General features: G+C 39.1%; 1 protein-coding gene across 1 annotated transcript in view; it reads right to left on the bottom strand.

Annotated features, from left to right (window-relative positions):
• The window catches only part of FOCAD (focadhesin), a 99,575-nt gene continuing 71,578 nt past the window's right edge, over positions 1 to 27,997 (bottom strand). Inside the window, exons 27-44 of the mRNA XM_027670742.1 lie at positions 25,739 to 25,977; positions 24,228 to 24,317; positions 20,228 to 20,375; positions 18,179 to 18,298; positions 17,146 to 17,268; positions 16,245 to 16,322; positions 15,790 to 15,861; positions 15,521 to 15,623; positions 13,127 to 13,207; positions 11,939 to 12,067; positions 9,713 to 9,828; positions 8,239 to 8,499; positions 7,228 to 7,317; positions 5,690 to 5,867; positions 4,177 to 4,274; positions 3,080 to 3,331; positions 1,851 to 1,926; positions 1 to 430 (exon numbers count right to left, since the gene is read on the bottom strand). Coding sequence (XP_027526543.1) covers positions 357 to 430; positions 1,851 to 1,926; positions 3,080 to 3,331; positions 4,177 to 4,274; positions 5,690 to 5,867; positions 7,228 to 7,317; positions 8,239 to 8,499; positions 9,713 to 9,828; positions 11,939 to 12,067; positions 13,127 to 13,207; positions 15,521 to 15,623; positions 15,790 to 15,861; positions 16,245 to 16,322; positions 17,146 to 17,268; positions 18,179 to 18,298; positions 20,228 to 20,375; positions 24,228 to 24,317; positions 25,739 to 25,977 — 2,328 coding nt within the window. The 3' untranslated portion in view covers positions 1 to 356. The remainder of the gene's footprint in view (positions 431 to 1,850; positions 1,927 to 3,079; positions 3,332 to 4,176; positions 4,275 to 5,689; positions 5,868 to 7,227; positions 7,318 to 8,238; positions 8,500 to 9,712; positions 9,829 to 11,938; positions 12,068 to 13,126; positions 13,208 to 15,520; positions 15,624 to 15,789; positions 15,862 to 16,244; positions 16,323 to 17,145; positions 17,269 to 18,178; positions 18,299 to 20,227; positions 20,376 to 24,227; positions 24,318 to 25,738; positions 25,978 to 27,997) is intronic.

A 27,997-nucleotide genomic window follows, 5' to 3' on the forward strand; every position in this document is an offset into this window, starting at 1 on the left:
CAAGTTTGTTTTATTTCCATCTATTCCTACAAAGCCTCCACGAATTAAAGGAATATTCCACTCCAGCTTTCAAGGTTCCCACATGTCACTCAACTCAATTGAAACTCAACTGAATGTGTCTTTCTCATTTATATTCAGCATGTTTGAAGAAGAACACCAACCCATCAGTTAAAAACAAATATTTGTTTTCATCTTAGGAGTCGTTATAAGGAGGCAAAAGGGTAAAATTAAACAATTCAAAACCCTCTGATAGGAAACGTCTTTGGAATTTGGTTTATTGATACCTGGGTCATAATATTATGTTTTCAAGTATGAACAGTTTTCTTCATTGGATAAGATACAGTGTGCACCGTATCTTACCACCCATAAGCTTTAGTCCATACTGCTTTTTTCTTGAACTCTGCAAGAGATCTCAAGGCCAGAAGTGTAACTGTGAAGACAGGGAAAAATTAAATTAATTTTGCAGTCCAGACTGGAAAGGATGTGAGTGTATTCTCCCTACTAATTTTACTAACACAGATATAGGTTTAATTCTCCTTTTACTGACTCTTTTCATGACTCTTCCACTTTTTAATATGACTTTTTAGTATTACTGCCACTGTTTGCAAGGTACACTAGTCTCTACATCCCTCTGAAATGTGATGTTGTACTAGGCCTTTCCTATGCCATAAATGACATCACATCACCTAATAATTAGTCCATCACTTAGGCACATAGATCAATCACACTGCAGAAAGTTTGAATTCAATGAGCAATTATGCAAGAGGGGAGACAGGAGGCACTGGGAACAAGAGAAGCACAAAGTCGAAACTCTGCAACTCACTGATTCCCTAATTCAATTTGTAAAGATATATGTTTAGACAAAATCCAGTAGCCAAATTAGTCACAGTCTAGTTATTCAGAAGGGAGTTTAGGGAGTTTCATGTTGTAGCACGTAAAAGCAAAAAACCAATGCAAAGCTCAAGGGGAACAATTACTTATCTCAATCAGGGCATACTGAGAATATACTGAGAATCCTCTGATATACAGAGGAGATTGGCCAATAGCCCTTGGCATTGCTTCTGGTGGAGATCAGCAGACATAACAGGGGAATTTATCAGAGTAACTGAAGACTGCAGACCCTCAAAACAAGGCTAACTGTCCTAGTAATGAAAAGAACTTATATCTGGATTTCAAGAAGCCTTGTTTAGGTCCAAAAAATCAGGTGATCCGAAGGAGGTGGCTTGTGTTAATGGAAGGAAGCACAAGGGCACTTACTTCACTTGGAAGTATTTGTGGTGTCCTCTTAAAATGACTTGCACTGATTGTACTCGCAATCCTACATACGTAGGTGAGCAATGGGATTCATGTTAGGGCCACAGGCTCCTACTGTTATTCAAAATATCATTTACTTTCCATCTTTATTTTCAGATATCTTTTCAGCAACCCTCACTCCTCTTTCCTTTCTTTTCAGACCACTTCACTAGGCTGTCATTGTCCATCTCCTATCCCTTCCCTACAGTGCAGTCTTCAGTTGCACCTAAGTTATGTGATTTCTCTTCTAGTATTGGAGAGTTTCCGAACAGAATGTTGCATTTTATTTTTAAGGGTAACTTCAAAAACAATGGACAGATCCATCATGGAAATAAGCCTGTAGGACTAGATGTACCTTTAGGTCCTTTGGATCCTCAGTGCTACACAGTAAGCAGATGAGACAGCAAATATAAGAAGGTGTTACAGACAAGAATATTAACTTACCTGTGACAGTTTTCTTAAAGACAAAATACAGCTCATCTCACTCCTTTTAACAACTGCATTTTGATCTATCCTGATAGTTTGGAAAAATAACGACCCAATTAAAAGTATCTTACCTTTCAGCAGGTCCATGGAAGACTTTGATAATGCTTCCTTAGGACTTTCCATCATATTGATCAGCCAGTCAATAAACTAAAGATTGAAATATGAAGAAAAGTCTGAATTAAAAGAGCCTCTGTATCAAAACATGACAAATTCTTTTCAGTTTGACAGGCAACATCTGATTGCTGCTAAATTCAATTATCTAATCAGAGGCAGTGGCCAATGAAGCTTCTACCCAGGAGTATCCAAATGCCCTGGAGTACATCTCACTGTCAGGGCAATTTTTCCCACAGCTGGATCTGAAACTCCCTTTGTTCCTTCTCATTATCTCAGCAATAATTCTTTGCAATGAAGAAAGCACAGTAAATAGTTTGCCACCATCTTGCCTGTTCATGCCTTTAGCCTAATAATATGATTCTTTCTTATTAGTCTCTTGTCCAAATATTCTACTGCAAATCCTTCAGAACTCTTATTGCCTTTGTTCCTCTTTTGACCTCTCTCATTTTTCGCTGCTTTTCTCTGGCAGTGTGAGGTGTCTGGAGGACAATACAGTATTTCAAACTTATAAGGATGATTTTCAGGGCAAGACCTCAAATTCTTCCTTAAAGCCTAATTAGGCCCTTGCATATTAACAGCTTCACCCCTGCATTTCTCCCACATTCTGAATTCTGACTTCAGTGGTAGCTCTGAGTACAGGAACCTGCTCAGAGGAATGAGTTAATATGAGATTCTGGTTTGCACAAAACAGCTAACTATTAATCTAAAGGTTTATAACAGTATTTCCCCATATATCAACTAGATGCAATCTACAGTAGGTCTGACAAATTAGGCACAATTTTCCACACTTATTTTCAACTCATACTTGAAAATAAATGATACAAACTACAAAGAAGACCTTTGATTGCCCTAAATTGACACTGTTGCATGTCCAACTGTTGCAGAGGATCTGTTTTTCAGTGTTTATAAGACTGACTTGCTACCAGCAGCTCCAAACTCTCCTATCATGACTGTACCTTCTAAAGAGTTTGATTCCCATCTTTGGAATTTTGTTTTTCTTTGCAATCCTCCTATTTTACTTCAGCAACTACATTCATATCTGATTAAAAATAAAGAAAAGTGATATAACAATTCATATGCAATAAATGTAGAGGAAATAACTGCTCTACCTAAGACCCAAGCTGACTACTAAAAATGAGGTGCTTTCTGACTCTTGTAAAATGCTTACCACTACACACAATTTTACCTTCTGTGTTTGTTCTTTCCAAGGCTCTTTAGCCAGCAAAAAGGAAATGCTGCTTGGAAGGAGAGTGAGAGTTTCTTGCACAGCAAACTTGTCAGTTGGGTGCTTGCCAATGTGATCCTCGGATAACGGCGGTAATATTGTGTGGTGCTTCCATGGTGACCAGTCAGCACTGAGGCCTAGCAGTAATGGTGCACCATGGTCAGCCCAGGCCACCACAGAAGCCGCAAACAGCCACAGGAGAAAATCTATGCACTAAGCAGGAAAAAGGCAAAAATGCACTTTTATTAAATGAATAATACAAAAGGGGGGGAAAAGCCCAATTAAAAAACCCATAAAAACAACAACAAAAAAATCCATCCAGGAAAGAAACCAACCCCAAAACCAAAATCCAGATGGTGACTTGCTCTTCAAAACAATCATCTGAAAATTCAGCTAAAACTCAAAATGCAAGAACAAAAAAGTGCTTAATATTCTTCCATGCTTTGAAACAGCTTATGCCTCCTTCTAAATTCAAACTAAAATGTCTACAACTGAAAGAAGAAGCACACTCTTCTTAAATCATCCTTTAGATTAAAGCGGATACACGTTTCATTTAAAATGGGGAAATAACTTCTTCATAGCAACCTGACTGTTGAGGGAAATCAGAGATGCTCACCCTTTTGGTGGTTGGGAAATATTATAGCAATGTAACAAATGCCTTTCTGATCTAAGGAGCAGCTTGTTTTTTGTCCTCAAACAACATTATTTCTCTAAAACTGTCCAAGCCCCTTCAGAAACAGCAGCTACACAGTTCTGACCTGCTTAGACAGTTCTACGAGTAAAAATTCAAAATTTTCCTTCAATTGTTCTAAATACAGTAAATGTGAAGTAATTATTTCCTTTAGTTGCCTTTAGCTTCTATCATAATTTAAATGTCAAGGTCATTTTAGAGTAAGAGTTTTAAATAAATATTCATTTACTAAACACACATTCATTCACAAAAATTGAGATTTTCTCTGGGGAGGAAAGATCAGGAATAACACTTATTACTGAGGAAGAACGTGAAATATATCAGAACATCCTTTTTTCCTGCTGCAAATTATTTTCACAGCATGTACCTCTTTAAGATTGACATTTTGTAAGAGTATTGACTTGTATGCTACATTGCTGATGCAGCCCATCAGGTCTAGCAGCCAGTCCATTCTTTTCATAACTCCTAGAAAAAGAATAAGAACATTGACTCATGCAAAACACTAGAATGCACTGTTTTTCATTAAAAAGCAAGCACAGAAAATCACTATAGAAAGAAAGTACTGACTGTAGAAGAACAATGATCACCAACACCACTATCACATGGTTGCCACTGACAGAAGACATATGAGCCTTTAAACAGTACAGAAACTTTGATTATAATGCAAGGAAAACACTGAACACACAGGGAAAAGAATGCTGAGCAAAAACTGTATTACATAATGGCAGCCTGCAGATCCCACTAACCAAGTCTACATACATGACCACAGAACTCTAAAGCCTCCCTCAAGTTTTTGCCCCAGTACTTCATCTAAGTCTAGCACTGATGTCACTGTACATTGGGCAAGAATGTGGGGAGCGCTGTGAAAAGGTTCCTACAGTGTTGAGAGGATCAGTAAAATATGGTCAAGGCACACAAATAAAATCAGCCCTCAATTCAACCCAAGGATGGAACACATTTCACTGATCCAGATTCTGCTGTCCATAATCTATTGTATCTCCTACAAACTAATTCACCTTCGAGACTATGTCACTTCATATACTACCATTTCCATGTAATCTTTTGCAAGTGCCCTCTTTCACGCTGCTTCCTCTTTTACCCAGAGAAGCCTCACTTCACTCAATTGAAACTCAATATTTTTTGAAGTTCTTCAAACACAGCTGGCAGCTAAGGGATCTGGCAATATAATGCATTCAAGTTGTTCTGTGAACACAGGCAGACAAAGACCCTTCTGCCATGAAAATGAGACCTCATTCTTGCCTCTTTCTGTTGTTTCTTCTTCCTTTATCTTTCTGTGTGATTCTTCTACTTCTCTTGCGTCAGCCCCAGTGCTCTGTCAGTCTCATAGCTGAGCCACTCCAAATCCTTAACCCACCAGATTTGTTTCCTGTGCTAATTCAGAGCAAGCTTTTCAGAAAAGCAGGCTATCTCCCTGGTTCAACCAGTTTCATGGGAACATACCCCCACCTACTGTGTCACACACCACTAAGTCATATATTACATCTGAAGGTTAGCAGAGTGGCACTATTACAGGTCTCTAATGCACTATGTAGATTCATGACCTTACACTACCTTACACCGAAAGTCTGAAAAGAGTGGGAGATACGGATCTAGTCAAAACTCTGGTCTGTAAACCATCTTGATGAGATAAATAACTTGTAGCTGAACCATGAAAAAATAAAGAATTGGAGAAAAACATAAAAGCAATGTTTGATACAAGTATTTGAAGAATACAAAAATTCTGAAGACAGTGGTTTCTAATATGGATAAATTTGAAAACACTTGGATTAAAACATCTTAGAATTATTTTAAAAGCATCAGTGTAGATTTATCAATATCTGTTCGTTGTCTTGTTGATTCTTATTTAAGCTCGATCTTACCTGTGTTTTCATGTCTCATAATACGAGCATGATAAAAACTATACAAGAACATCCATAAAATATTTTCTTTCTGGTGATATCCTGCCACAGTATCAACCACAGCACTCAAGTTCATCAGAGACAGTCTGCCTTGGGAAACCAAATACACTTTCGTGAATGTGGCCTTCTCTATATTGTTCTGCAAATGCAATTAAAAAACATGTTAAGTTGAAATGTGTTTCTTAGGGGAGCGGTAAATGCAGCATTCTTTGAATATCTAGCAGGCTCATATTTCTTGAAGATATATTAATAAACAGAAGACTGTACATATTATTTGAACTTTACAGTGGTCCAAATAATCCAGTAAAATGTAACTCAGTACAGTTTGTTTTCATACTGCTTTAAATCTTACATTCCCCTTTAAATTGAAATGAGTCAGCTTGACAGTTCTGGAGATTCAAGTCTTCTTGCAAGATAAATTCACTGCAGTGACAAAAAAAGGTTTTCTTAAATAGTGTTTTCCAGCGTGGAAATAAGAACTAAAAAATATAAGGAAATGACAGTTCAGCTTCCCTAACTATTTGAATGTTTGATTCTCTACTGAGTCTGTTAGCAAAAAGAACAGCACGGCTTTAAGTCATGGATGTTTGTTTATAAAAGCCTGTTCTGAAACCACCAAGTGTTTCCACACAGGTAATTTCCTTAGCATTTCAGTTCTAAGAATTCCACTGCTAATTGATTCCATATCAATCAGGAAACATTCTAAATGTGAATGCAAATATAGCAAGAGCCAAGAATCAAAGGATGTTCAGTCAATTACTTCACATTTTTAAGAGAAGCACGGATCCACCAGTTCAAGGACAGCTAATCACCAGGATACAATTACACTCCTTTTCAAGTAGGTGGTTATGTTAAGCAAAGAGGACCATGGTTTGCAGTTTGCATCATCAATCTGGGATTCAGAAGATCTAACATCATTCCTGTTTGGCTAACAGAAGTAACTTTACAGAATCACAGAATCAACTAGGTTGGAAAAGATCTCTGAGATCATTGAGTCCAACTTATGACCAAACACCACCTTGTCAACTAGACCCTGGCACTAAGTGCCACATCCACTCTTTCCTTAAACACCTCCAGGGATAGTGACTCCATCACCTCCCCGGACAGTCCATTCTAATACCTAATCACCCTTTCTGTGAAGAAATTCTTCCTAATGTCCAACCTAAACCTCCACTGACACAGCTTAAGACTGTGTCCTCTTGCTCTATTGCTGGTTGCCTGGAGAAGAGGCCAACCCCCACCTGACCAACTTATTTAAAATTCTCCCAAGTTCAAAGCTCCCAGGTGAAAACAGCAGTATTTCAGTTGAACAAGTTTTGGATATGGTTTCTTTTTGCACTTTTGCTTCTCTCTGCTGCCTGCAAATTAGATCCATAACACTCTTACTTGGATAGCAGATAATATAATTAATGCTGTCAATGTCTGGTGACAACAAAATGATAAGGTATGCTTGTTTTGTGTGATTTGGTGATAAAAGACCAGAATCCAAACATAATTACCTTTGAGATCTGGACAATGCGATCAACCTCTGAATCAGCCATTTCTGAGATACATTTTGCTACATCAATATACATTTCCAGTTCATCTCTCTGCAAACAGAAAAGTAAATGCATATTTAAATGTCTATTTCCAGCATTCTGGTCTCTAGACTCATTTTACTTAATCTATTTTAGAAATTCTGTATTTGCTGGGGAATTCAGTGTACTTCATTATACAAGAATAATGGCAGCTGAATACTTTCAAAGAACTTGTTTTATTTTTAATGAAAAAGTGTGGGAAACAACTGGATGGTAGGCCTTGAATTTGAGCAGTTGCAGCTCTGAAGTTGTAAAGAATGTAAACAATGCAGGATGGGAAAGTAGAAAAGGAGCAAAACTGCTTGTAAATAACAGGTGATGTTTTTGAGATTTGTCAGCACACAAAGAACTGCCGACCACCTATCAAAAGACGAGTTTAGGCGCGTGAATAGAAGTATCTGACCAATGAAATATAATATGCTTGCGTGTGGACAGAGAAAAAGAATATAAATCTAAGCTTAATGTAAATAAAGCAGCCGTGTGCCTTTCCCTGCTATCTGTGTGCATTCTTGGCGTCGTCAAAAAAGTGCCCTTCCTTGGAGGTATTTTCTACCTCCTGTCTACCTGTAGCTAGATAGTTTCTTTAAATCACTGTGAAAAGCTGAATTCTCTGTGGGGAAAAAAAAAAAAAAGCCTTCTGATTATTGTCTGCCTCTGTTTCAATAACATCTATTTCGGCATTAATAGTGTATTTTTCCATTACCAAATCACTTATGAGGGAGAAGCACACATTAAATTGGGTTCACAATGTCATATTCTAAAGTAACCAAAAGTAACTTCAGTTGAAATTATGCTACTATTTTAATTATTATCATTAAAAATTGTACAACTAAATCATTTTTCAAATCTGATGGGTCAGTGCAAACAGACAGGACTTACCATCACTAAAAATATCTAGCTACAATGTTCATACACCTCATACTTATTCCTTACCTGAACTTCATTTGGAAGAAGCTCATATATTTTCTCCACAGCCTGGCACAGAAAGCTCCAGCAAAACTGGGCAGGATTGGGAAGTTTCATTGCCTGGATAAGCCCATGTAGAACACACTGGCAAATTTCTGGGGGTTTTGTGCGGTTCTTCACTTCAAATTGTTGTATCAGAAGCACTTCTGTAAAAGACTGCAGTTTGTCTTCCGCAACGTGTTGCATCCACAGGGACAGGGACATGAAAAGGTACTTCTGAGTTTTCATCTGAAAAGGAAAAACTTTAACTCAGTTTCAGATTCTACCTTTTCATTGATTTTGAATTATTGTTATAAAGGATGAAATTATTTAAAAAGTGGCTCAAAAACCACTTAAAACCATTCAAAATCACAATTCTTCTCACTTTTTCCTCCCACTTTTGATGAGTTCAAACATGTCAACATTCTGCTTTCCTTAAAAATTGAGGAACTTACTTTCAATGAACCCTAATACCACATCTCTGTATGAACAGAACGATTTTACTACATGGGGCCCACAGCATTCCTACACAAAGCATACAGACACTCTAGTCAGCCAAGGACAGAAGTACTGTAGTCATGGCACCATTAATGTTGCCAGCTAGTGAGGAAGAATGAATACCCACTGGTAAGAAATGCAGAGCTTACACACTGGCTAACCTGATTTTGTGACCTCAAATTCCCACTGCAGCTAGCAAAGTGGTGCTCAGAAATAAAATCTTTTTTTTTGATACCTTACCAATTATATATCTTAAAATTTCCACCAAATGTTTGCATATTTAAGACTAATGAATTAAAAAATGTAACACTCTTTGAAGAACCGTAAAAGGTCACAGAAATACACAATGAATTTTCTGAGAACTGTCACAAACCTGCTCCTGAACTTGTATAAACAGACAGAACTATGCAGTCAAGCCTACTGTAGAATTAAGAGAGTTTTACATACTGTACCATGGAGTCTACACTGTACCTCCAGGAGAACAGAACTGTAATGGAGGATAAGCCCAAATCTGATCATACTATAGGTTAGTCTCTTGGGTATCTACAGAATTAGGGCAACGCTTTCAAGACATAATGTGTTTTACTAGATCAAGAGACAATGCTAGAAGAAGCAGGTAAGCTTCTGGACAGATTAAGTTGGACCTTTTTCTAATACAATCAGCTGGTATAATAAAAGATACTTTTTCTCCCTACATACCATCCCTTCTTATGTCTCCAGGTTGTCAGAGCTACAGCACAAAATGAGAGAGAGGAAAAAGGTCTTAAGCAGTAATGTGAAACCAGTGCACCAGATCTTAAGTCTGCCTTGAATTTTAAGGGCCCAGAATAACATTTCTCTCACAGTATTTCTGAAGAACTCTGAAATCAGTAATCCTTTTCTGGTGAGACATTCTTAATATCATGACTGAGGAATTTTATAGGAAAGAGGTGCTGAGCTCCCACAAGTTTTTTGACATACATACACTGAGACTGTAGACAAGAGGAGGTGCCACCCACATGCCCAAAAGCATTGCTGCATTTTTAGATGACTGGGCCTGTGTCACAGCCAGTTGAAGACAGAGATGTTTTACCTCATCACCTACAACAGAAGAAAACAAATGTAAGTTACAAAGAAATTATTTCCGGTTTAAATTTGTTCTCAAGTCATAAAATAAAGGAGGGCTATTGTTTTACTAGAGCACTACATTACAACTTATTTTTCTAGAACTGCTACTTAAGGCTTTTAATGTTAATGTGTTAGAAGAATCCTCTTCCCATTCATGCACTTCCAGCAAGAAATCTCAGCATTTGTCCAAGTAATTTCAATTCACTCAAGAACAAAAATGTGGGAATGTTAAGGAAAGTAAAAAAACCCCCTCTTTGCAAAATAAAGATAAGATTTAATCACAGAAGGAAAGATGAGTCAATATCCCTTCCTCTCAAATGCAGGAGTAATGACCATTTGTTCACATGTTCCTACTCTTCCAAGTACCCCATGTCCATATAATATGTCACAAACAGAGGTTAGTCACCATTACTGCTGTGGGTGGTTGGTTGCAACATTTTCCAGGTTAGCATGTGGGAAGACCTTAATTTGCATAGATGTTAGGATGGTTATGGAATCCTTATTTTTTTCTCTTTAAAGTCCTCTTAATGACCGGTACAGTCTTTTTCTTAATAGAGTAACTGGTCATAAAGATGATGAAGAGATACTTTGAGCAATGGCATGGGTTCAATATAGTTCATGACTGCTACAGCAACATAAGGACAAACAATTTAAGTATTATACTAGCATTTGACCCACTAGACAGAAGATCCATTACTGTTAAACATCAGCATAAAGCTTAAATAGGTGCTTTGCAAATGTTCTTTAAGTAATGAAAGAGACAATGAACACAGTATGACTTTTATAAAGTTCACTAACATTAGTGCATGAACAAAGCAAAAATTTAAGAGTGCAGTGTCAGGCTCTTCTAAATAAAATATCTTATAAAAGAAACGAAATAATTTGCAGAGCCTGGAAAGGGTGAAATTTTAACAAGATAACAACTGAATAATTCTATCTTAACTGTTTAAGACACAGATTATATATCTTATGACACATAAGATGCATGATTTGCCTAAGACTGTTCACTTCAGAGCACTACTGAATAAGAAAAACATACTACTACAATCATGTAATATGGTTTCTGCTCAGCAACAGCTGTTTATAGATGAACAAATCTTCACAGTAGAATCTGTGAAACACTTCAGGTTCACAAAACCAGTCATGAATTCTCAGACATGAGTAACATACAGCATCCGACAGAATTGAGCATGTAGTCTAATTTTCGCAAACATATTCATGATATAGCTGTTGCAGAGAAAAGTGTCTAAGAGTATCACATTTCTAGGTGGACTGTTAGGTCATAATACAATTGTTCTGCATTATACTTTCTAGTACAAAATGAACATGCTCATCAGCACATAGAAAGACCTATTTCTGAATGCATTTCTAATCTATAGAAGGATGTGCAACTTCTACAACACTAGAGAGAGACACTGAAGAAAACGTATGCATAAAAATGTAGACTATGATGCTGTCTGAAGTCTAAAAAGAAAACAAATGTACTGTTTCCTATGGAAATTCCCTCATTTACAAAAGTAAGACTCCTAAGCGTAAAACAGGAATGAAAAAAAATCCCTCATACATTTAACAAGTTTCAGCTATTTATAAGTATTGCTGTCAGCCAGTGGAATTTAGTAGAAAGTATATTTCAAACTAGTGATAGCTAGATGAACTACCAAGCAGTTCAAATATGTGAAAAAGCAGCCTGCAGCCTCTGACATGGACACTGGACCAAGCATTTAGCAGGTACTGAAAATAGGATACAATTTCATGTTGTTTCATGATGGGTTCTTCTTACAGTAAATAATTTAAATGAAATATGCAGGCTACTTTCACTAGTGCTTTAGGGAACTTCCAATACTGCTCTAAACTTCTCAATTTTGATCTTCTTTAGTTTTTTCTTGAATTAAAACAGTGTCCACATGGTGATCACAAATACATGCTTGAAAACATTAAAAAGTTGGTCTTGAAAGCATAGTAAACACTTAATAACTGCACTAACTTCAAGTCCCTAAGTGGACTCTAAAGTTTGTGAATGCTGCATTAGTAAAAAAGTCTTGTGACAAATACAAAAGACTTAATAGAAAACTATTAATCTTACCAAAGTTTAGCCTCATCAAAGGAGATAGAACTGATGCCCAGTTTACAGGTGGATACTGATGGCTTTCTCCAACTAATGCAATAGGTGCCAGTGCTGCTTTCACCAGCTCAGCTGGGACAGCTTCAGGACCTAGAACAGAACATTCAATCAGAGCCTGAATTTTATACACAGACATTTGGCTGAACAGCTCAGCAAAAAACTGTGAACACTACATTGAAGTTCAAGCTGTAATGAAGAACTGAAAAGCATTATGAAATCACTGTTACTTCCTTTTGCATCTGAGAATTACCTATGTCTTGTTTATAATCAACTGCTGTATTTTTAAAATTAATCTGTCTAAAATGGTTTTTTGTTACTGGTAAACAGAAACTTTCTGGTTACTTGTTCTTGAGTCAATTTATGAGTTAATTACAGATATTCCTCATCTAGTAAGATAGTATTTTTGCATTTGCTATTGGGAGAACAGCAAAGTTTTCTGACACTGCTCTCGTTCCTCATCCTGTTGGTGCAGGCCACAAAAATTGTCAGGTAAGTGCTAACCTTTGCTAAATACTGTGTTACTTCCACACAGCAAGTTAATACAGTTCTCCTGGAGGCAAAGCACGGGCAATTTTTAACATCCATTTGAAGCAAAACTTGCTTCTTAGAACAGCAGTGAGTTCACTTAGCTCCACAAAGGAGTAATTCTCCCTGCTTTATCTCCCTTAAGACTTTTCTCCGAGACATCTACCTTTATCAGCCTTCCTCATATAAGACCATACTTTCTTCAGGCTCCTTTGCATTTATCACACATAGTAGTAATCTGTTAGAATACTACTTCTACAGAGAATCTTAACCTAGGATTACCAAAGTAAGGAGCAGCATAAAGTTGGTCTGATGATGGAGTATTCCCGAGGACACAAGCTAATGCTTAAAGTGATTTGACTTTCATTCCCACAGGGAAGATACATCATCTCACCCCCAGAAAAGAAGTCAAAAATTACATGGAGAAAACTAAAGACCTAGCTACACAATTCTACCTTATCTTTTCGAGTGTTACTCATTTTTGTGTTAAAATATCTCACATCAGTAACGTACAAATTAGTATTTAGAAAAGTTCTCTTAGCAAATAAAAGCAGGTCATCAGGGTCACCTTTAAGAGTCATAACAAATTTCCCAAAGGAATACTATAGTTTAATCTTTTCTTACCTTTCTTTCCACTTTCAATGGCAAAGTCAATGGCTGCCCTGATAAAGCTGTTTACAGGTAAGTAGCTAAAATCTGGAGGAACTGTGAAGACAAAGGCACTGTTTATATTCTAAAACATCATCAGCAAAAAATTATAACCTTCTGCTCCCATGTACTTTTAAAGACCAAATTGAGCAATGTTTGAGCTAACAAATTCTGTCGGTGACTGTATTTGGAGCACAAGACTGATAGATGCATTTGCCTTTCCACTTCTAAGGCAAGCTAAACATTTCTGGTGGTGAGAAGTGGCAGGTCTGAAAAAAAGAATTCTTTGACCAACTAAAAAGTCGGGGATAAGAACTTCCTTAAAAAAATATTGGGCACTGCAAGTTGAGCTTTGAAAGGGAGAGTTTCAAAATTTTAGTAAGTTTAATACAACAGTGACATTCTATACCTATCTAACCTCAGGGATGCGTGCCAAAATTCAGACAATTTTTTTTTCTGAGATGAGGAAGTTTATCTACATTTTCTGTTATTGGTTCCCTACTTAGTTCACATCAAAGTGAACAGCTTCAACTTCATTAGTTTCTGCCTATAATTTCATCAATGACATAATCCTACCTGTATTTTACCAATGGATATTGAAACACGACCAGAAGGTAATGATATATTGACTAGGGCACATAACACTAGTTTGTTTACTTCAGCTAACCAGAGAAGATATCTTCTAGAAAACATTTCCAAAAAGTCAGCTTGCTCTTATTATGGACTAGTTTGGAAGTATGGACTTTTTCATACAGTGGGTAGTGTTAAAACAAAGAATAGATTAATCCATTTTCAAGGCACAGAGTGGATAATGTAGGTGTCAAACACATGTGCCATATACTGTGTAAAACTTCTTTACAGTTTATCCTATTAAAAAAAATACAGAAGCAATATACAACTGTAGTGGTTTGAAACAGGTTTTCCCTCCTGGAGCTAAGAAAGCAGTAAACCCCCAGGGGGTGGTGACTCTTGGGGTTTGACCCAATCAGCGCTCCTGCAAAATATAAACATACCAGAAGTAGACCAGAAAAGAAAGGAGTTAGAGTTGTTGGAGAAGAGGTGGCCATGTTCTGAGGCCACGAGGAGCAGGGGCAGGAGCCCCTTGGGGCTCCGGCCCCCCCCCCAGCCCCTTAGCTGGGGCTGCAGGGACTTGGAACAGTGTTAAACTGGGCTAAGTACCTGTAGTTGGAAAGCTGAAGGAGTTTTCTCCACTGTGAGTGGGCAGCGGCAGGAGAAGCGGCAGAACATCACTGACCAGAGAAAAAGCGGCGGCACAGAGCCAAGAGATAAGAGAAGCAGCAAAACAAACATGCAGCAAAGCAGACAGAAAAACTTCTGCGAGCCGAGAGAGAGAGAGAGAGAAAGCAGCAGAGAGAACTAAGTTTTACAGAGAGAAAGTTGGGGTAAGAACTGCAGAACTCCCCCAAATTTTCTTTGAGATCCCTCCAAAAATGGAGGAGGGTGGACTCCTATTAATTGGAAGTCCTAAATGCAGTGGTCCTGAGAGAGCCAGGACGAAATGTGTGAGAGAGGACCTTGGGCCCTCCCTTGCTGCAGCTTCAGAGAAGCTAGCAGCCATCTTGAGGCAGAGCACAGAAGCTCTGCAATGGGGCTTGAATCCCCTGAAGATACCAGACCGTCACAAAGGCTTCTGCACTTCGTCGATATGACTGTGGTGGAGCAACCTTTGTCTGGGGAAAGACCCTTCGTTTGCGTTGGGGGGCCGAGAGAGGCTTGGAGGCCTCCCTGTGTGTATTGGCAAAGATCCAACAACTGCTGCTTCATGAAAGACACAGAGAGCCTGCTGCCCTAGTGGACTGCTGCTCAGAGACTGGAAGGGGTCTTTTTTCTTCTTCCCTCCTGGACTTTTATTTGGAAGGGAGAAGAGATTTGATCCATTGTAAATACATATTGTCATGGTAGAGATAGTTGAGATTGTGTGTGTGATGTATTATAATATTTATTTATGTGTACAGTCACTGTAATATATTCCCTTCCCCCCATTTGGAGTCTCGTGTGGTGTCTGGAAAACCCATCTCACACTGGGTTGAGATGTGGGATGGGGGCTAGGAATCAGGAATTGGATTTTGGGGCTTCAAACCACGATAACAAGTTTGATGAGAACAACTTAGAACCTTACTTTCATTCTGCAGGTAGAAGCAGATGCAGGAGATTCTACTGAGCACACAGATTCCTGCTTCACACTCCAACCTTTAGAGCTGGCACATAGGACCATGAGATCTCCAGTTCAAAGGCTGTCATGTTACTAAATAGGGCTGCCATGTCGAGCCTATAACGTGTCCCTTGATGTCTTTTTAGGAATGTGCTATTTCTGCATGTTCTTGAAGGAGCAATAATAAAACATCTTACCGGATGTCCTGTTCTGGGTAGAAGACAAACAGGACATGTGAAGGTGTCCCAGAAGTCTTGCTGCATTTGTCTGAAGGCCAACTTGTCCTGAGAAACTGATTATCTGTTGAGACAAGAAACCACAAGTTGAACAAATTTCCCTACACTGCCTCATTCAAGCTGGACACAGACATTATGTAGTTTCTTCAAACAAATTTGACTTGTTTGTTCAAAATGTCAAAGTACACTAGTGGATTATCCAAAGCAGGAAAGAGAGACCACCTTCTTACCTGTGAAAGGGCTCTGATGACTTCATTCAGCTTACTTTGAAACTGTGAGGACTGCACGCTCTCAGATTTCAGCTGCCAAAGAAAAAAAGAGTTTTTATAAGAAAAAAGAAAAAGAAGCAACAAAACAGAGAACACGTCCTGAAAAGACAGATTACATTTGCACACGTGCCTTTTTGTGGGGGAGTGGAAGAGAAAAGGAGAAAGCTTACATGGCTGGAAAGTTTTCCCCAGTGGCACTGCACATGGGCCATATGTTCCACATTGGAACATGAAACAGACCCAGTTTTACGCACTGCAATTTAATATTGCTTGGTTCATACCCAATACGAATTATTGCAAAAACGTGATGCCCTGGTACATAATCACTCCTATAAAAATAGAGAAGATGCATTCCATCTCTCTTCAAGCCAAACTTCTCCATGAGATTAAGGTACCATTTGCTTGCATGTTCTCACCTGTATCATGCCTCCTTCAGAGCCCACCAGTGCAACCAGCCCACTGACGGCAGCCAGACGCTCCATTGTTGGAGAACCCTGGAAGAATAATTCAGGTCTAGTGAGTCATTGTTATCACACAACACTACTGTAGGACAAAATACTTGTTTCTTCCAACTTAAAAACCATGACTATTGTACACCTCTCATCCTAACAGCCTTTTCAGGTCAGACTCCAGCATGGTAGATAATATTCATCCCTCTCTTGATGAGTGAAGGCTTTATACGGAGCTTCCCTCTCACTCACCCAAATCTGAAATCATCATGGATTGACAAATCACTTTTTTTCCCAGCACAGTCTGTATTCCACAAAATACACCAGTGCAATTCAACTCTAAAACAGTTTCTTTATTGATACTTACCTTCAGCTGAGATCTTAACGTGTAAGTTTGGAGTTTGATTTCAAACACCTGACTTTTCTAACAAGATAAATTAAAATTATTGTAGCAACTAAGGCAATATAATCACCATTCTTTTAGTCTAATTTTGACAAGCATCACCTAATTTCACAAAATATTTTCATTTAATAATTTAGATTTTATCCTTGGACATTGTTCCAAATTAGTAAAAATGTCCAAATTAAGATCTCATTGAGATAAGCATTTCTCATAAACCATCTGAGCAGAAGAGAAACAGTCTTTTTTTTCCCTTAGCAAACAGCCCAAAGATGTATTTTTGCTTCCAAATATCAATTAAACAGTATGTTTAGATAGCAGTAACTTTTCCTAGCATCACTCCTGCAGAAGAAAGGAAAATTATGTCTCTACTGTTAATTTTAAATGACACACTGCCCCCCACAAACAAACAAAACCCAACTCAAAGCAACAAGTACAAACCCAGCATATTAATTCAAACACCTTTACCTCAGCAAGCACAATTTTTATCCAGGCTGGTATTAATCTGTTACTCAGGTCTTCAGCTTTCCCATGACCACAAGAAGACAATCCATGTACTACTGCACCTAAAGCTAAAGCAAAACTGTAGGTCTGTAAGATGAAAACGACACATTAAAAAACAGATCTTCCAAAGGATTCTTTTTAACACTTATTATGGAAACCTTACCTAAATACTTATTATTTCCCAATAATTAGAAGCAATGTCATTGTCCAAAATACTGGATTGCTTGCTTATTTCAAGTGTTTTCTCATGTCAATCGTCATGAGGTTTTCTGAGATTAAATATTGATCTTTGGCATACAGAGCCTTTACTTTAGAGCAAACTTTCTGATATGGCGATACAAAGCTGTAGCCAGGTAGGTTGTTCTGACTTCCTATTTTTCAGATGAACATTCTGAACAGCTGATTAGTGTAATACCAGGCTTTGATTCACAATGTTTGCCTCTTCCTGGCTCCTTTTTTTCCTGGCAAACATTTAACAGAAGAGAACCTGCACTAAAATATGGAGATTATTTTTTTGCATTTTTTGGGGGTACCCTAGGACACTAAGGATGAAACATACATCTGGAGAAAGCTGTGGCTAAGGTTATGATGTACTGTCTGGAGGCTAAGGGAAAGCAAAAATTCAGAAGAGCACAGTTGATGTATTTTTCTACCAAGAAAAAGATTTTTAAGAAACATGCTATAAAAGAGACAAAAATTGGCAGGATGCAGGGACTAAAGACATGAAGAACTCAAAAGTACCAACTTCCCTTTTAAATGAAATCAAACACATAAAACCTGCCTCTATTTCACCATCTGGTAATTGCTATACACCTGTAGGCAACACATCAGTGAATCAAGTGGTAGCCTTGGTAATCGCATCATATGCACAGCACACTCAACACTAGTTAAGGATGAAAGTAGATCAATGTAATTTTCTTGAATTACAGTCTGGGTAAAGCAGAATCCAATATTAAATAGATAAGAGAAAAACAGAACTGAAGCAAAACCCAAGCACCTGCTGGTTATTTTCTGCTAAAGTCCGTAGCTTGCTCATGGCCTCCTCAGCCTCAGCTGCTTCTATGATTCCAACGCTGAAAGCAGAGACACAGGAACAGGCCACTGAATATGCAAGCACCTGAAAAAGATTTAATTCTATTAACTAATGTCTAATCAAATTCACTGTAGCACCATTCACAATAAATAACCTGTCAGCATGATAAGAAGACATAACTTTGTCAATTTATACTTTCCAATGTTTATTCCCTCTCTGAAAGATTCTTCATTAATGTTAATGTTAAACAAATACAACTAAAGCTTGGAAGTACTTCTGATTTTACAGAGGTCAAACTTCTGACTTCCCACACAAATGTAAGTATTCTCCTCAACACAAGTAGCTGATCATTATTTATGGAAGCACACTCAGCATGCTGTGACCCCATAAGGGCTACAATCAGGTCCACCAGGCCAGAAAATGAGCCCATAGTAGAACTGTCTCTCACACACAGCCCACAACACTAGCCTCCTGTCCTTGTAGAAGGATGCGCCAGCAACGCTGCTTTTCTTTTTTTCCGCCTTAGTTATGAAGAATAAGGAAACAAACACTGAACTCTCAACAAGGTAACAAGGCAAGTGTGCCAACTGCTTAACCTGCTCTGTACCAAAGTTAAGCAGAAGAAGAACACATGACTATAGGGAAAGTAGAGAGCACCCACCTACTGTGCAGGATTGACAACAATTTGACTTGGAGCAGTAATGCTCAGATTGCACCTCTTGCTACAGCAGGCCAAAATTACCTCTCAAGTACAGGATTATATCCCAGCCATCTATAGCTCTGAAAGAGCCTCTTGTGCATCTCATAAATATAGAAACATTCATCCTAGGGTGCTGGCCAAACTTTACTCATGTAATTTTCTGTACAATTCCTTACAGAGGTTTTAATTGGAAAGGGTAGGTTTTGCTTCTCATCCCAAACTATCTCATGATGTTAAACAGCTGCTACCTTTAATCTCAGAAGTTGCTGTACTGAAATCAGTTTAAACTCAGTAATGCACTTGAAGATCTCTGGGGATAGATATATTATTTCACAGCTGTAAGCCATTTTAATGCATGAAACATAAACTGCAAATGGTTAATCCCCAACACAGACGTACTGCCAAAAAAATTAAACTCCATCAAAGAAGACCTTTAATAAAGGGCTTTCAGAACAATACTAAGAGCAGGAAGAGAATAATACTATCAATCTCTATTAACTCCCTTAGGAAAAACAGAGGATTATGCAACTCAGCTGTTCAGCTGCTGAGGGCTTACATACATCATGTACAGAGAAGGTTGCTTTTTGGGTGCAAAACGCCTCTTGTCCTGACTGTTGCAAACTCTTCAATTTCACCAGCTTTCATTATCAAGTTTTACCTCAACAATGTTATAGGCTAAGTGCACAGACTGTATCAAGACTTACAGGACATATCCTGGGGAAAAAAAAACCTGAAATGCATGCTGAAACTTAGGAGAACTCAGTTTTAAATTTTTAAAACACACTTAAAAAGACAACAGCAAATAGGGCCATAGCAGCATGCACAGGTACAAGATTCACATTAGCTAGTGACAGCAGCTTTCAAAGAAGGATACAGAAGGCATATTGAAGGAGGAAGTATTAGCACTAAGGTTCTTTCTGAGAGTAACATGCTGTCTGCTTTCTAGTAGATCAGATGAGCAGTAAACAATTGTACCTATCCATATGTACAATGTGGACCCATATCCACAGTTATTCAGGACACAACTTTCAACAATTTAATTTAGGGTTAGGAAATTAATTAAGCCCTTCAAAGGATTATGTCTGTTATCTTTTCAGGCAGATTCTTAATGTTTGTGTAGAATTGCAGGTTATTTTATTATTATTGTTATTGTTTTTTCAGCAGATATAAACCCACATATTGTGAAAGAAAAAATAGAAATCAAGCATTTCAGTACTACAGACAGAAAAAGCTTCAGTAAAAAGACTATAGTTATTAAAGGGAGGCAACAAAGTAAAAGGATGATTTAAAATTTGTGTTAAAAGAGTTCATACCTCCTGGACCCATCTGTTTTGGTCCCCACTGCTGTCCAGGTATTTGCAGAGTTTTCGCAATGAAGCGGAAACATGCGCTCGCGATTCTGTTTGGCTACTGTGGCTCATGAACGAAAGAACAAGTCCTACTCCTAAAATACATCCAGTGCTTTAAGAGAAAACAAAAGAAAAAAACAAGTAAGTACGTTTTGGCTGCTCTGAACTTTCTTTAAAGCCCAACATAGGTTGCTAGGTAAGAAGACCTCTTGGCCTTGCTTGATAACTAGCCCTGTGTATAATTACTTACCATAGTCAATTTTACAAATGGTTTTTATTTCACACATGCTTTTTGGGAAACACAGGATAAAAGAAGAGCATAAGAAGAAAATGTATATTTAAATAACAAATCCTACACATACAGCCCCATTATTCCTTCTGCCTCTGAAGAACCAATAACCCCAACAACAACTACATCAGCTACTATGAAGGAAGTATGGATCCAAAATTTTAAGCGTGATTTATCCTGATCGATAAAGTCTGATATCCCTGTTAAACATACTAATTGCAGATTCACTAGCTGTATTAGAATCTGGTGCTGTCAGACTCCTACAAGAGGTTGTTTCATATGCATATGCAACAGTGGATCAGCTTCATCAGGGCAGGCATAACTAGCACAACTAACTGATGCTGTGGATACTTAAAATTGCAACAAGAACACAGTTTCAAAGCATATAGTTTAACAGGGCATCTGGCACAAACAGCTTCATAGTCCCTGCCTCTTTATCAGATTTGATCAGAAATTCCATTCTGGAACAGAGAACTCATTAAATTCTGCACCTGTGCACACATAGCAAGTTCCAAGTCATCAGTTTTGTCAGAACACTCCCAAATAGTTCTGGCTGCCATCATGAGATACTAAAGCATACCAGACTCCTCTGACAGTGATCTCTCACTGGCACGCATCCACAGTAGCCCAAAGAAACAACTCTTATCTGAAGACAACTTTTTTCCCCCTCGCACATCTCCCTGACAATGCATGTAGTGGGCAGTGAGCAGTCAAATGAATGTGGCTAGGATCTTAGGCATTCTTCTAAGCTTCTCCTATCCAACTTAAAAATGGAAAGAGTTACTCCTTTTACTCAGCTAGGTGAAAAAGAAACTTCTGAGAATAACTTCAGTCATATTTATAAGCTAATGTTTTACAGCAACTGTGGATGAAGATGACTGAGCATGGCTAGAAGACCTGGAGTGGTGTCTTGGCAGTGGTATCTTTTTCCAGCAAAGAAAATCAAATAATCCTTTTTAAGCAACTTGTGTATCTGAATTCATGAACAGCCAACAAAAATAAGGATGTGGCTTATACGCAAGAGTTCTGTGCCCAAGTTTACACTACTGCTTGTTGACAAAACTACACAGAAGATGGAATTTCTCATTAGAGCTACATCATTTTATATTATTGACTCTATTAATAGAGACTCAAAACGTAAGTGGGGACTAAAGCAAGACTAAAACTTCACCCACTCTGCTCCCCTTTTTTAAACTAACAATTACTTTCACTCGGCCACCTTGTTTGTGAACTACCTAAAATGAGTATTTAAGTGCATTTTATCCATGTGATACCTCAGATTTATCAGCACATTCTGAGTGTTATACTGCCAGAGCACCAGGGTGCTGGGAGCCCTGCCTCCCGCTGGGGGCAATCTGAGCCTGGCCAGCACTGACTCCCACACTCGCGCTTCTTGACAAACCTAAGCTCAAAACAGACAGCCTGTTTTTAGGGAAAAAGAGAATCACCAGTTTAGAAGGGGTGAAACACTGGTGAGAAGATCAGCGTAATGCTCATGTTTCACAGCTGGCCATGCCCGTGTCACACTGGATGAAAAGGCTGGAAAAGACCTTCCTTTGGAAAAGCAGTTTACAAGTGCAGAAATGCAAAATTTGGACAAGTCCTCAATGTTTACAGCTTTACATTACTTGTTTGCTTACAGAGAATGCTCATACTAGACACCAACTTACTTTTAACCTTTAAAAACCATAAGCATAAAACACTATCCCACCCTTCAATCTTCCCTCTCCTGCTTGCCATTGTTTCATATTCTTCTGGCACCTCTCACCAGCAGAGGAGTCTGGCTTGGCTTTTCCGTGAGGCCTTGATCTCCAGCTAACAGGCCACACAAACTAGCAGCAATAGGTATAACGAAGGGGCATAGCTGGTACAGCCTCTGTGCACTGTGTGTCTCACTCTGTGCCACTCAACAGACAACACAAATCCTCACTAAGCTATATAGGTTCACAGCCCAGTGGTGCACAGTTGTGACACCTCATAGCTTTTCAGAAAGTCCCCTGGAGAAGGGAGAGTAAAGGCAAATGGGAATTATTCCTGTGAACAGGGAAGTAATGCTCAAAATCAAAGAAAACCTTATGCACCCACACTGAGGCGCTCAAGATACTGCAGTTCTTCCCTGATTTGAAAGGGAAATGACTACTGTGGAAGAAACATATGACCATGTTATGTTAGCTGTCTAACGACAACTGACAGATGTGTTTTATTGTTCTATTATTCCAGGTTTGTCAATCCTAGTAATCGTGCAATGCCTTTCAATAATTTCTTGCCCTGTTGGTGGACCACTGCTCTCCTTGGGACATCTGAGGCATAGCCTCAGTTGGTTTAATCAAATATATTTGTTTTATTCAGTATTCAACATGCCATCCACAGCTGTTAAATTAATGGCCTGGCTCTCCCAGATAAATCTGCTAAATGAGGCAGCTGCTCCTGGAGCTTACACTGTATTGTACACACATGCACATTCCACTGACAGACTCCAGCATAAAAGCAGCTAGACGTCATTGAACACCTTGGCAACCACCCAAGAGCACCAAGGAAGGACTTTCAAAAAATCTTTCATTAATGAACATGTGCAGATAAGATGAGCAACCCTACCCCTAGAATTGCTGGCATCTTCCCACTGTCTGTGAGCAAGACTGTATGGTTCTCTATACATGCCCAAGGTTTTTACTTTTGGGTTGGCAGGGATTAGCAGTGGTAGTCATTACTTCTTTTCACGTCTCACTAGGGACTGTATGGAAAAAACCGTGTGTGTGTCGATACATGCACATAGACATGTATGTTCATACATAAAGTGTTTCTTATATATATATATATATTTATTTATGGACACACTCACTTAGAAGAGATGGTACACAGAGGAATACATCAGCAGAACATTCTGACATTCAACAAGCACCAACTCAGAGTCCTGCTCATAGAAACAGACAGGGACCAGAGTGGCTGCGTGTCAGCTCTTGGGGACAGCCTTGGGCACTGGTGGGCAGCAAGCTGAGTCGGGGCCAGACATGCACCCAGTGATGAGGGCCAACAGCACACAGGCAGTACATAGTCATAAGAGCTGAGGGAAGGATGACCCCTCTCCTCTGCTCTGTGCTCACTAACACACATAGAATACTGTTCTGAATGCAGGAAAGACACCAACAAAACTGGAAGAAGTTCATGGGAGGCTACAGAGGCAGCTAGGCTGGAGCTCCTGCCTTGTGAGCAGAGGTTGAGGGACCACAGCTGGTTCAGCTGTGAGAGGGGATGGCTTGAGGGGCACCCAGCAGTTATCTCAAGCAATGACAGGAAAGAATTGAGGATATGTATCTGGGCTCTTATATGGTGGGAGGCAAAAAGGCAGTGGGCACAAGCTAAAACATCAAATGTTCACATGGAGATAGGGGCAGTCCAAAAGCAGAGCCAGGGTCCAGAGACATGTTCTCCAACCTTGGGGGTTTCACACCCTGACTGTAAAGCTTTGGGCAATGTAGCCCAAGTCCATGACTGAGTCAAGTGGACTTCCAAAGGTCCTTTCCAGATTGTATGAGCTGGTGATTCTGTAGAAGTATTGAAAACAGGCTGCCTCCTTATCCTATCCTTATACTCTTCTGTGTAGAATTAAGGAATAAAAGCATGAGTTAAAAAGGTGGAGTTCAAAATAAGGTTTCATAAATAATAAAGGAAACTCACTTGTACTCCAGATTGGTGTCAAAGCAGCAGTCCTCCAGCATATCCAGGGACTTCATCAGAACCAAGTTCATCTGTTGACCAGGTATATCACTACAAAACCAAACCAAAGGAGAAACAACAACAATAACAAAAAAATCCAATGCCTGACAATGAGAGGAAGATTCTGATAAAACATGATCTCAGCTAGACCTGTAACTATTTATAAGCTGAAAATTCATGACATTTTAAGCTATTAGTTCTGTAAATCTCCCTCCATCTCATTGCCTAACCTATTGATAAGAAAATGACGCATTTACATCTCACTCCAAAGATGTCATAGGGACACCCTTCTTCTAAAATATGTACACAGTTTTATTAATGAACAAACATTCTTAATGGAAACTATGACCTGATATTATCTATAGCGACATCCCTACGAGTTTTGCTGTTGTTGCAAGTCAATGCTTTAAAGAATGTTCGAGATTAAGCTTTCAAAATATACAGGACAGTGGAAGAGTAAAAACAGTCCATAAGAAATGGTTAGATAAATGCATTCACCTCAACATCCTTCACCAAACCAACCCAATCCCTCAAAATAAAGATCCACATACTCCAAAATACCATGCTGATCTAACTTTATTCTCTTTAAGAGCTTTTTAATGCTTGTGTGTAGCTCAGCTGTCACCACTGATTAATCATCCAGAGATAGTCCATTCCCAAACTATGCAGCTGAGTCAGTGGCAGCAAGGCATCTAGACACTAAAGCATGAAGAGTATAACTGAGCAATGCTGCACAGTATTTTAAAAGCAGATGCCTTGGAAACATGAGCTTCACCAATTAAATTAACAACTGCCAGTCAAATCTGTTCGATACCTGTGCTTGTGCACCAATTAAACATTTACCATGCGTATATAGGAAGACAGTATCCCCAGAAATCAAGAAACTGGAGGAGTATAAAGCCAAACTCACTTTCCTTATTTCTCTGGAATCATCAGAAATTTTCAACTGAGGCCAACTCTTCTGAAAAGGAGAGATGCAAAACATCTCTTTGCTGCCTACATAGCTGTAGCAGCACGTTTTAAAGACAGTCCATTACGCTACTTCTGTTGTAGCTCCACCCTCATATGTGTAATTCACATAATATAAGTGGATACTATCCAGTGTCCAGAGCACTACTCAGAAAAAAACCAATGAGAACTATGAATTATTTTACAATTAAAACTTCTAGGGCAGCTAGTCCCATTTAAAAGCATATGTGTGGCTCTTCTAAGTGATTGTTTTGAACATTTACCTTAGGATATTATGAAAATCAATCATTCATCCTGAAAGAATGACAAAATACTCAGCTCTGGCAAGGGGTGGGGAAAGGGGTGAGGACTGATAATAACAAGCATTTTTAAAGAAATATTGCAAAGCCTCTTAAGAATCATTTGCCTATGACTTATAAATACTTTAATTCCTCAGAACTTCAGGCCACATTCAGAAAAAAAGAAGTTGTTTGCACAACTTCATTACACACTGTAATCCTTACCTGACTTTTTCATCATACAAACGTGAGATAAACATCCCCAAACCAAGACCCATGTGGATTTGAACAGCTTGAGACTCATCAGCATTTGGTTTCCCAGGTAACCTGTCAGTCAACATATTCAAGATCTCCTCAACCTTCTCCTTGCATGATATGATAAAAACTGGCACCAGGAGAGACAAAGCTGTGGCTGCGCACGAACGAGCTATAATACTAGCAGTATTTTCACCTGAATAGGATTTCTAGAAAAAAAACACAAAAAAGAATTTTTTCTCCCCTTCCTTCAAGAGGGAAGGAAATAAAATTCCTTTCCAGGTAGTAACACTCAGCACCTCAGGAACTTAAAATAAATACCTATAGAGCAAAAAAGCAGCACAAATGTATTCAATCTTGCAATAAATAGTATTTCATGAAACTGCCTATTGTAACTTTTCCATTTGGTTTACTTTATAAGCAGCATAAAACTAGGGAAATTCAGAATATAATTTCTAAGTATAAATAAGATTGTTAAGTATGAAACTAATCAAATGATAAGACAGTATGCAACTAGAATTTAACAGCTAAATGCATTGGTCTACATTAGTTTTCACTCACCTTGTAAAAATATCCAGCAAAATGATCAGAAGAGCAAACAAAAACAGCCATTATGTGTTATTTAAATATAACACACCTAGAATGTAGCAAGTTGGAAAAAGTATTACCATAAATGCATCACACCTAGAATGAGAAAATATCACAAGACCTTGGAACTCCTCAAGAGCGATGCATCCCAATGCAAGAATTCACACAAAGGGGGGAAGGGACCTACGTGCATGCAGGAAGCAGGGTCAAGTCACTTGGAATGAATATAGAGAGGTTGTCAGAATAACTAGAAATGAGAAAAGGAATGCCAAGGCCCATCTGGATATAAATCTGGCTGAGGATGTCAAGGACAACAAATCTGTCACTAATAAGAGGAAAACTAAGGGTAATGTGGGCCTGTTGCTAAATGGAGTACGGACCCTGGTAACACAGGATGCAGATATGGCACAATTACTGAATGCCTTCTTTGCATCAGTCTTCACTGACAAGACCAGTCCTCAGGAATCTCTGACCCAGGAGACTAAGGTAAAGGAATGCTGGAAGGAAGACCAATTTCCCTTGGTCAAGGAGGATTGGGTTAGAAAACACCTAGGCAATCATGACATCCACAAGTCCATGGGCCCTGACAGGATGCATCCATGAGTGCTGAGAGAGCTAATGGACACCACAGCTGGGCTGCTTATGGTCTTCTTTGAAAGGTCATGGTGATCAGGAGAGTTTCCTGAGGACTGGAAGAAAGCAAATGTCGCCTTGGTCTTCAAAAAAGGCAAGAAGGATGACCCAGGGAACTAACAGCCAGTCAGCCTGCCTCACCTCAATCCCTGGAATGGTGATGGGGAGCCTCATTCTGGAGGCCCTCCCTATTTACATGGATGACAAGAAGGTGATCAGGAGCAGTCAGCATGGATTCACTACAGGGAAACCATGCTTGACCACTGTGGTTGCCTTCTATGATTGGACAATTACCTGGATACATGAGGAAGAGCAGTGGATACTGTCTACCTTGACTTTAGCAAGGCCTTCAACACTGTCTCTCACAACATCCTCATAGGCAAACTCAGGAAGTGCGGAATGGATGAGTGGACAGTGAGGTGGATTGGGAATTGGCTGAATGGCAGATCTCAGAGGACTGTAATCAGTGGCACAGGGTCTAAATGGAGGCCTATCACTAGTGGTGTCCTCCAAGGGTCAATACTGGTCCCAGTATTGTTTAACTTCTCCATCAGTGACTTGGATGAAGGGGCAGATGCCTCTCAGCAAGTTCACTGATGACACAAAGCTGGGAGGAGTGGTTGATACCCCAGAGGGCTGTGCAGCCCTTCAGAAGGACCTCGACAGGCTGGAAGGATGGGCAGAGACCTGTCTGAAATTCAACAAAGGCAAATGCAGAGTCCTGAACCTGGGACAGAATAACCCAAGCACCAGTTCCAGGCTGGGGGCTGACCTGCTGGGGAGCAGCTCTGTGGAGAAGAACCTGGGGGTCCTGGTGGATAACAAGCTGTTCATGAGCCAGCAGTGCCCTTGTGGCCAATAAGGTCAGTGCAATCCTGGGATGCACTGGGAAAAGCACTGCCAGCAGGTCGAGGGAGGTGATCCTGCCCCTCTACTCAGCCCTGAGTGAGGTCACATCTGGAGTGCTGTGTCCAGTTCTTGGCTCTTCAGAATAAGAGAGACATGGAG

Source organism: Neopelma chrysocephalum, unplaced genomic scaffold (assembly GCF_003984885.1).
Source record: "Neopelma chrysocephalum unplaced genomic scaffold, ASM398488v2 Primary Assembly neopelma1_96926, whole genome shotgun sequence".
NCBI lineage: Eukaryota > Metazoa > Chordata > Aves > Passeriformes > Pipridae > Neopelma > Neopelma chrysocephalum.